At 41.8% G+C, this 10,834-nt stretch overlaps 1 protein-coding gene across 2 annotated transcripts; it reads right to left on the minus strand.

The window, feature by feature from the left end:
• Positions 1–6,019: 6,019 nt before the first annotated feature.
• LOC123773495 (mucin-7-like) lies at positions 6,020–10,699 on the minus strand. 2 transcript variants are annotated; one of them, XM_045767322.2, is made up of 2 exons: positions 9,904–10,699; positions 6,020–9,284 (listed from the first exon to the last, which is right to left on the minus strand). In XM_045767322.2, exons 1-2 carry the CDS (start codon positions 9,945–9,947, stop codon positions 7,904–7,906), a joined length of 1,425 nt encoding a protein of 474 aa, XP_045623278.2. In that variant the 5' UTR covers positions 9,948–10,699; the 3' UTR covers positions 6,020–7,903. The 2 variants fall into 2 exon arrangements, with proteins under 2 accessions (XP_045623278.2, XP_045623277.2); XM_045767321.2 differs by having other exon boundaries at positions 6,020–9,332.
• Positions 10,700–10,834: the final 135 nt, after the last annotated feature.

The raw sequence follows: 10,834 nt of genomic DNA on the forward strand, positions 1-10,834 counted from the left end.
ACGGCTGTACGGACAGCACAACACATTCACTAGACAGTGTGACATTGTAATTGTCAGGATTAAGTTAAGATATCGCTACTAATAGTAAGTGGCAGCAGGTAATGAATCTCTCAACTGTTAGTATTCTAACTGTAAACTATATAAACAAAAATAGGGACATGAAGGGTCTCGCGGTCGAGTGGACAATGTTTAAGATTCGCAGTCCACGGAACCGGGTTCGATTCCCGACCGAGAAGGAAACAAATGGGCCGAATTTCTTTCACTTGATGCCTCTGTTGAACTAACAGTAAACAGGTATACCTGGAAGTTAGACAGCTGATGCAGGCTGCATTCTGGAGATGTACTCATCTAGTTGTGCTTGACGGGAGTGGAGGCACTCCTATTACAACCCCCCTGCAGTTTTCAAAATATCTGAAATGTCGGAAATTTGACTCCTGAGCGTGATTTTTGAGCCGAATTCTGACTCTCTGCACCTATTTTCATTTTCAAATTACGCCCTTTTATACCGAAAATATGCTAATTACTGAAAACGGCAATGGGTTATATTTTGCTCAAACCCCCCTGCAGTTTTCAAAATATCTGAAATGTCGGAAATTTGACTCCTAAGCGTGATTTTTGAGCCGAATTCTGACTCTCTGCACCTATTTTCCTTTTCAAATTTCGACCTTTTATACAGAAAATATGCTAATTACTGAAAACGGCGATGGGTCCTATTTTGACCAAACCCCCCTGCAGTTTTGAAAATATCTGAAATATCGGAAATTTGACTCCTGAGTGTGATTTTTTAGCCGAATTCTGACTCTCTGCACCTATTGTCATTTTCAAATTACGACTTTTTATACCGAAAATCTGCTAATTACTGAAAACGGCGATGGGTCACATTTTGCCCAAACCCCCCTGCAGTTTTCAAAATATCTCAAATGTCGGAAATTTGACTCCTGAGCGTGATTTTTGAGCCGAATTCTGACTCTCTGCACCTATTTTCATTTTTCCAATTACGACCTTTTATACCGAAAATATGCTAATTACTGAAAACGGCGATGGGTCACATTTTGCCCAAACTGTTGGAAATTTCCAACAGTAACACACTACCATTGTATTATAATACATCATTATTATATACTAATTACAGTAGTTATTAATTTCACTAGCGGTAGTGTTAACATAAATTAATATTTCTTTATCTGAGCCTATTGCTAATATTCTCACGACATCGAGAGGCACAGCGCTCCCAAATTATTAATTTCGCTACTTGCTACTTTTTGGGCTAATTTCAAAGCAAGATGTGCTAATTTGGGCTATTAATGTTAAGAACGTACGATTGCGAATTACATGAAAGTATCTAAGCTATAAATATTTGTAATTAATAATAATTGTAAATATTAATTAATACTAAATAATATTATTTAATAAATTAGTCCCAATTCAATGCAGAGTTTTCTTCCAAGCACAGAAACTTGTAAATATAAATACAAGATAATAGATAGATCGATAAATAAATAGACAACTTTCAAATATTGCACCAAGTAATGGCGAGAGGAATAAACTAGACAGTATACATTACATTTGAAATTAATAATGGATGAATGGTAATAAATTGGTGTATGTTTGTATGTATACCAGACACAGTCCATTTAATGGCAGAATTTAGCCATTTTGTGTAAAAAACTTTTAGATCGCCTATTATTAATTATAACAGTAATCGAAAAAAGTCATAGTTTGTATATACAAGAGATGAAAACAGAGAGTAATGAGCTAGAGCGATGTGTTGAGTCCATAAGGAGGCGGAGCTTCCGGAAATACCTTCCTGTGATTGGCTGTTGCGGGGAATACCAACACTCTTTTATGAATAAAATTTAAACTAAGAAATAAGTCCTTGTGCACAACAACAAGGTTGTTGTGAAAAAGAACAACCATTTCTGTTTTGCACCTGACAGAAATCTCCATCTAATTGAATAATTTACTCGAATAAGAGGGCAGAGCAGCGTATCATTATTTGTGTGAGGCAACCCCCACTGATGACGTCACAAGTTAGGTAGCCAGCCCATTTTTATATAACATCTGTTATATCCTGCAATATTTAATTATCACTTTATTAACACTTTAAATAATTAACACTTCACTTTTTTGGGTAAATTAAAGTTAGAGCAGAATTCCATAAGCAGGACTGGTGCGCTGAATTAAGATGATTTACTAAGTGGATGGCACCTATTGCTGATCCCTTCCTGTGATTGGCTGTGGTGTGAATGTCAACAAAGAATATCTACCAATGATATGCCATTTATTATGCACCCTCATACCACTTGTGGGCGGAGCTTGGAACCTCCTACCCGAGCACAACAACTCGCCTTATGGGTTGCTGTTTGGCTATTTATAGTGCGTTGGAAAAAAAAGAGATGGCGCTAGTTGTATTTTGTAGGGTAATTTGTTATAAGTGTAATTTGATGTCAACAGATGGCGTAAGCTGTATCTTATGGCCACTGTTGACCAGCCAGAAGATAGTGTTCTTATCTGCCGACAGATGGCATCAGCTGTATTATTATTATTTTAATAATATTATTACATTAATAATAATGTATTATTATTACTTTAAACACTGATCTATACGTCTGGTAGCTTATAATAAGGTTTTATACCAAGCTGGTATTAGGTAACTAGAATTCTGCAATTACTTTTTTTTGATCTACTGTTGAGGATATGTAAGACAAATGTAAGGTTTTGAGGCTAAGTAACGAAGATAGTTACAAGATACGAGCCAGATGGTGTTGAGATTGCAAAAGGGATTATGATAAGAACTTAAGCCAAAAAATCAATGCATAAATGTTGGCAAATATGCGACTGGGATTTATTTCTCGAAAAGTTAGCAATAAAATACGCTTTTTAGTTCTTTATTTTTAAAATTAAGACCAGGGATTCTGTCTAACGAAGCTGCAAGCTAAAACACCGTTATCCTATAATGTTCATCTGTAGCTTGACCCTAAATACTCGTTTATTAAACGAATTTATTGTTAGAGTTCATTAGGAATCAACTTTGTTGAAGGTAGAGTTTCCAACAAATACCTTCCTGTGATTGGCTGTTGCGGGGAATGCCAACGCTTATATGAATAAAATGCAAAATAAGAAATACGTCCTTTTGCTCAATAACCTTGTTGTTGTACAAAAGAACAACAATTTCTGTTTTATACAAGACAGAAATTTCCATCTAACTGAATAATGTAGACCAATAAGAGGACGGAGGCATTGTATCGCCGATGTTATTTGTGTGAGGCAACACCCACTGATGACGTCACAAGTTAGGTAGCCAGCCCGTGTTTCTGTAACACTCGTTACATCCTGCAGTATTTAATTATCACTATATTAATATTTTTAAATACTTAACATTTCACTTTTTAGGTAGATTAAAGTTGAAGCAGAATGTCATAAGCAAGGATGGTGTGCTGAATAAAGATGATTTATTAAGTGGATGGAGCCTTTAGCTGATCCCTTTCTGTGATTGGCTGTTGCGTGAATGTCAACAAAGAGTTTCTACCAATGATATGCCATTGATTATGCACCCTCATACCACTTGTGGGCGGAGCTTGGAACCTCCTACCCGAGCACAACAACCCACCTTATGGGTTGCTGTTTGGCTATTTATAGTGCGTTGGAAAAAAACTAGATGGCGTTAGTGGTATTTTGTGGGGTAATTTGTTATAAGTGTAATTTGATGTCAACAGATGGCGTAAGCTGTACCTTATGGCCACTGTTGACCAGCCAGTTGATAGTGTTCTCTTCTGCCGACAGATGGCATCAGCTGTGTTATTATTACTTCCAAATTCCCTTTAAACACTGATCTACAAATCCCTTGGCTTATGATAAGGTTTTATACCATTTATGATAATTATTAGATAACTGGAGTTCCGCAATTACTTTTATTTATCAACTGTTTAGGATATCATCATATAATGTCTGGTTAGGACGTACTGCTCTCGATTGATGAAGATTAAGCCACCCAAGATGTGGCACGGGCATGAATAGCCCGTAAATACTGCTCTCGTAATATTATTCAGGGGGGGTGGGGAAACTATCAAGTGAAAGCGCCAAGCCATTACAACAATATAGCACTCGGAAGGGGTCAGGGTACGGATTTGAGATGGAACGGGGGAAAGGAATGGTGCCCAACCTCTTGGGCGGTCAGGGATTGAACGCGGACCTGTAGGAAACAAGACCGTCGCTCTACCGTCCAGTCCAAGTGGTTAAGCGTAATATTATTAAAACAACAATTTATGCATATAGTAACTGAATTTCACACTAAAAATATTTGGATATATTGAAATTTGGTAGTGAATTCCTATCTAGGAACCTCCTATGACTAAACTGTACTTTTTAATCATTTTTATGTACTTACTACTTATTATTAAGTACTTACTATAATAATTAAATAAGTTATTTTATTTAATATTTAAATTAAATGATAAAATAATAGGTAATAATAAATCATTGTGTAGGGGGGACAGGCATCCAGTGTGTATATATACATGTTAGGCTTATACCAAGGTCCCACAAAGGTGCCACAAAGGTGCCAAATTAAAGACTGGGTGCTGCCGGGGCGGGCCCAAGGGCTGCTGGCGGCCCTGGCTAGGCTGAACTTCCGCGCCCTTATAATCACCATTGTTTAATAATCTTCACAGGGAGAAACAACTGTAAATATAGGAATAGTTTATTACAACATACACGGTAAAGAAAACAGCTCGGAAACTAAGGAAATAAAGTTGCTGAAAAAACATTAACGTCCACTTCAAGTTCAAGTATGTTTATTGAGACAATACAAAAATACATCTCAAAGGGATAGAGTAGCTTAGGCTATTTCTACTCCCTTACTTCAAGTCCCTCAAGGGGCGCACAAATTCAGTGAGTACAAATACACAAATCACAATACAAGAATCCCATTTAACATAGCAGGTTAAAATAGGAAGCACAGCATATAAGTGTTACAAGTGAGTTACAAGGGAACAAGTGATATATATATATATATATATATATATATATATATATATATATATAGCTGGACACGAGTTCTCTCACATTGACAGTGGCTTGACGAAAAATGCAGACTGACCCCACACTCATCTGGTGCCTTCGGGAAGTAGAGATGTTTGGGATATATATCTCGAACTATCTACTTCTTTTGTAAGGTCTGATGGTGTAGTGGGTTAAAGCATACTAGTTATGGCAGCTACTGGAAGGTAGTTGTGCTTTCTGGGTTCGAGTCCCACTGGTGGGTGTTGTCCAAAGATTGTTTATCTTCACTTGTGGTTTATGCAAGTATAGGCTTATAAGCTGGACACGAGTTCTCTCACATTGACAGTGGCTTGACGAAAAATGCAGACTGACCCCTCACTCATCTGGTGCCTTCGGGAGGTAGAGATGTTTGAGATATATATCTCGAACTATCTACTTCTTATGTAAGGTCTGATGGCGTAGTGGGTTAAAGCATACTAGTTATGCCAGCTACTGGAAGGTAGTTGTGCTTTCTGGGTTCGAGTCCCACTGGTGGGTGTTGTCCAAAGATTGTTTATCTTCACTTGTGGTTTATGCAAGTATAGGCTTATAAGCTGGACACGAGTTCTCTCACACTGACAGTGGCTTGACGAAAAATGCAGACTGACCCCTCACTCATCTGGTGCCTTCGGGAGGTAGAGATGTTTGAGATATATATCTCGAACTATCTACTTCTTATGTAAGGTCTGATGGCGTAGTGGGTTAAAGCATACTAGTTATGCCAGCTACTGGAAGGTAGTTGTGCTTTCTGGGTTCGAGTCCCACTGGTGGGTGTTGTCCAAAGATTGTTTATCTTCACTTGTGGTTTATGCAAGTATAGGCTTATAAGCTGGACACGAGTTCTCTCACATTGACAGTGGCTTGACGAAAAATGCAGACTGACCCCTCACTCATCTGGTGCCTTCGGGAGGTAGAGATGTTTGAGATATATATCTCGAACTATCTACTTCTTATGTAAGGTCTGATGGCGTAGTGGGTTAAAGCATACTAGTTATATTATATATATATATATATATATATATATATATATATATATATATATATATATATATATATAACAGCAATTGTCAGTCTTATATAAATCACTGGTGGATGTAAGTTGCTGTAAGGTCAGGAGGAAGCACTGAGGACACTCCTGTAGAGAGACCTGAGTAGTCAGCACTTGGTCTTAGAGTTAAGTGTGGAAGGTGTTACAAGTTGGAGTCGAGGCGAGGGAAAGTTATGACCTGGCCTCATCAGCGGCTGATTACGTCGTCAGCCGCACCTCTGGCCGGCTCTCCTCGAAGTCTCAAAAGTCTCACGGTGTATCATAGGTGTAGTGTCCTGTGTCTCCAGTGTCCTGTGTCTCAAGTGTCCTGGATCACACTGATGGGTTTGTGTGTGTCCGAGACACCCATCAGAATTGTGTATGGCGTGTTAGACGGACGATGAAGGAAGACTGGAAGGGAGACTGATCCTGGAGGTGTTAGACGGAGGATGAATGCGGGTTGGGACGGGAAACTGATGTTGGAGTGTTTATGTGAGAGATGTCTGGCGAAGGATGCGCCTCCTGATGCTCTCCTGGCGCCACAGTAAGCTGGGTCCAAAATGGTGAAGGTTGTCTGGGCCAGTGGCTAGGTCAAGGCTCAGGTTAGGCACAGTGGGCTCAGTCAAGCTCTCCACTCTCTTAACAGTATGTGGTGTGGGTGTAGTGATGTGTTTGGGGAGGGTATTGGTTGTTCTGCTCAGTGTAGCGAGTGTTTGGGCTCCAGGCTGTTGAGTGCTGACTGTAAAGTTACTGACTCTCCAGCCGCTCTTACCAAAGCTTTGACTATGATAAGTGCTGATGGGGAGGACTACAGGATTACCAGTGACTACTTCACTAGGTCTCACAGGGCTGGGCGAGAGTTCTACGACAAAGTTATCTACTGGAAAGTGATCTTGTCTAGGATCTCTGGACCCCCAGGCCAGCGTGTCAACACTGCCGTCACCTGACACACGGGTGTCGCCATCACCACCTCCTGTGTTGACAAAATCAAAAAGCGAAATTCCAGGAGAGGTAAAATCGTCCGAGATATTAGATCGATCAGTAAATAAAGGCTTTTGTGTGAGAGGGAAGAGACCAGCACAGTGGTTAAGGATTCCAACGTTATCCATTAGGTTGATGAGTGGAACAACACATGGGGTTGGAGACTGGGGGTGGGTTGATGACTGTGGTGGCCGGCCACTTACGTGTAATTAGTGGTCGTCCAGTGGGTATGGAAGTGTCGACTGATGGATGGGTGCCTGGCCAGTAAGGTGTAATTAGTGGTCGTTCAGTGGGCATGGAAGTGACGACTGATGGATTAGTGGCTGGCCAGTAAGAAGGTGTAGTTAGTGGTCGTCCAGTGGGTATGGAAGTGTCGATTGATGGATTAGTGGCTGGCCAGTAAGAAGGTGTAGTTAGTGGTCGTCCAGTGGGTATGGAAGTGTCGACTGATGGATTAGTAGCTGGCCAGTAAGAAGGTGTAGTTAGTGGTCGTCCAGTGGGTATGGAAGTGTCGACTGATGGATTAGTGCCTGGCCAGTAAGGTGTAATTTGTGGTCGTCCAGTGGGTATAGAAGTGTCGACTGATGGATTAGTGGCTGGCCAGTAAGAAGGTGTAGTTAGTGGTCGTCCAGTGGGCATGGAAGTGACGACTGATGGATTGGTGCCTGGCCAGTAAGGTGTAGTTAGTGGTCGTCCAGTGGGTATGGAAGTGTCGACTGATGGATTAGTAGCTGGCCAGTAAGAAGGTGTAGTTAGTGGTCGTCCAGTGGGTATGGAAGTGTCGACTGATGGATTAGTGGCTGGCCAGTAAGAAGGTGTAATTAGTGGTCGTCCTGTGGGTATGGAAGTGTCGACTCATGGATTAGTGGCTGGCCAGTAAGAAGGTGTAGTTAGTGGTCGTCCAGTGGGTATGGAAGTGTCGACTGATGGATTAGTGGCTGGCCAGTAAGAAGGTGTAGTTAGTGGTCGTCCTGTGGGTATGGAAGAGAAGCTGGAGTATGGATTAACGGCTGGCAAGTAAGAAAGATTTATCACGGGTCTGTCATAAGGTGTAAGAGGCGAAGGAGTGGGAGGATTGACGATGGTAGTCTCTGGCCAGTAGGAGGGGATAATTAGGGGATGACCCGGGGGGCTGGAAGGTGCATCTGGGAATGACACTATCCAGAATGGTTCAGTATCGGAAGGCTGACATTGTGCAGTGATTGTGTGGGCCTGTCTGATAATAGTGTTAGAGATTGTGAAGGGTGGCCGGAATGTTGGGCTGTTGGTTGAGAAGGGTGACCGGAATGTTGGGCTGTTGGTTGAGAAGGGTGACCGGAATGTTGGGCTGTTGGTTGTGAAGGGTGACCGGAATGTTGGGCTGTTGGTTGTGAAGGGTGACCAGAATGTTGGGCTGTTGGTTGTGAAGGGTGACCGGAATGTTGGGCTGTTGGTTGAGAAGGGTGACCGGAATGTTGGGCTGTTGGTTGTGAAGGGTGACCGGAATGTTGGGCTGTTGGTTGAGAAGGGTGACCGGAATGTTGGGCTGTTGGTTGTGAAGGGTGACCGGAATGTTGGGCAGTTGGTTGTGAAGGGTGACCGGAATGTTGGGCTGTTGGTTGTGAAGGGTGACCGGAATGTTGGGCTGTTGGTCGTAGGTGATATTAGTACAGCACTAATGACTTGTGGTAGGAGGTGACTGTGGTCGGCCAGACCAAGTAGATCTGGGTGTTCATGGTCGTGCTCGACCAGACCACGTGGTTCTAGGTGTCCATGGTGACGCTCTGCCGGTGTAGAGTGTGCCAAGGGTCGGACAATGGTGTGAGAAGGTTGAGGTGTGGTGGTCATAGTGAGGGGGAGAGGGAGCCAGCCAAGAGGAGCGGAGTGAGAGACGCGCGCGTGGCTGTCCCCAGGGTGTGGGGGGCCGAGCTGGGGCCCAGGGACGCCGTAGGGAAAGGTTTGGGGAAAAATGTTTCTCTGTAGTGCCCATAGAACCCGCTCGGGCAAGGGGATTGGCCGCCTTTCTATGGGCTGCGACCTGGTCTTAAGACTCCTGCTGCTGGAAGGATGAAATAGCGCACCTGCTTGATCGTAAGAGACGTAGCTGGATAATTCGTTGCCAGTCGGGGCACCATGAGGGCCAGTCGGGGCATCATGAGGACCAGTCGGGGCATCATGAGGACCAGTCGGGGCACCGTGAGGGCCAGTCGGGGCACCGTGAGGGCCAGTCGGGGCACCGTGAGGGCCAGTCGGGGCACTGTAAGAGTCAGTCGGGGTCATGTCTTTCAGGATCGACAAGCACTGTCTGGAACAAATTTACCCACATGTTCTTTCAGACATAAGGGAGAGTGGTACTAAACAGTAATGGTAGGAATGTAGGATTCCAACTTGCATTTAGCTGTATGGATGGCCTTACAGGCCACTGTACTAAAAAAAAAGTATCAAGATGGGAAAAGCAACTCTGAAGGTGAATAAGACAACAGTCTGCCTTATCAAACTGCCACTGAAGGAAAGAGGGGGATGGACGGAAAGATGGGAAACGAGGATGGCAAAATGGTCAGTGCTATGGGGTCAAGAAATCTCCACAACAGGGCTATATACATGGCAATTAAAAAGTTGAAATCAGTACAGATGAAATTTGGACAAACCGTTAGTTTTTGTACTGATGCTGCAAAGAACTTAACCTAACCATCCTAGGCCTAATACATGCTGTCTAATATAATACATATACCAGTATGTACATTACTAAACCTAGGAATATTTAAGTTTGGTTTTTAGCTATTTTGTTGGACTATAAAGTGAATAGTAACAAATTCTAAGTGTCCATTATGTCTATGTACAATGGTCCACATAATTAACAAAAAGTAATATCTAACCTTGGTTGGGTTGAACAGTTGCATTGTGCTGGGTACCCAGTCATGTTGGTTGTTCTTGTGAACACTGCTGCTGCTGATGAGGATTTGCGATTGTTTCACCTTCCAGAAACTGATTTCTATAATCATCCATAATGTGATCTGCAACCATTAGATGGTTAGGAATTATGAGTGGCAAACTGCATATTATTTGATGATCTATTCCTATGGCCTTCCTTCTATCACTGTAACAAGTGGTGGGACACAGCTCTGGCTAGGCTGCGTATTGGCCATACACTTAAATAAAATTAACTAATGGGTACTTAATAGAAAAAACTTGCACTACGTAGAATGTTCCAATTTCCAGAATAGAAGAACTTATATTTTTTCAATGTACCTCGTTCAGTTGTACCTCAATCAAATACTTGATGAATTGGATACCTTTGACATCAAATCTTGTCTTTTTGCTCATGTATTTGCATCCTGAATATCTAGGATTTTTTTTGGCTTGTGCTGTTCTGCATAACGGGCATAGCTAAATAGTCTGTGTTGCTGCCTTCTTTTGATTACTGTATTATTTAATCATATGCACCTATGTGAAATTCTAATATTACAGAAGATTTGAAAGAGCCTATACATACTATATTGTGTAGCCACCAAGGCCACCATATCAATCATCTTTAATTATTTATTACTTGCCGACAAATTTCAGGTCTTGACATGGATATTCAAGACAAGATGCTTTTTTCCCTCGTCCACATTTTAAACTTGCAAAGAAACTAATTTTTTTCAGCTATATTTGAAATTGTATATAAAAAAAGTATAGTGCTTACAAGAACTGAGCTTTTAAAGGTTGAGTGACTGCAGGAGGCGTCTAAATATGAGACGAGTGTATAGTACATTACAATCTTATATAAACAATTTACCATAAGAAAAAGGGTAATCATACTCGTAT

Source organism: Procambarus clarkii, chromosome 89, assembly GCF_040958095.1.
Source record: "Procambarus clarkii isolate CNS0578487 chromosome 89, FALCON_Pclarkii_2.0, whole genome shotgun sequence".
Taxonomy (NCBI): Eukaryota; Metazoa; Arthropoda; class Malacostraca; order Decapoda; family Cambaridae; genus Procambarus; species Procambarus clarkii.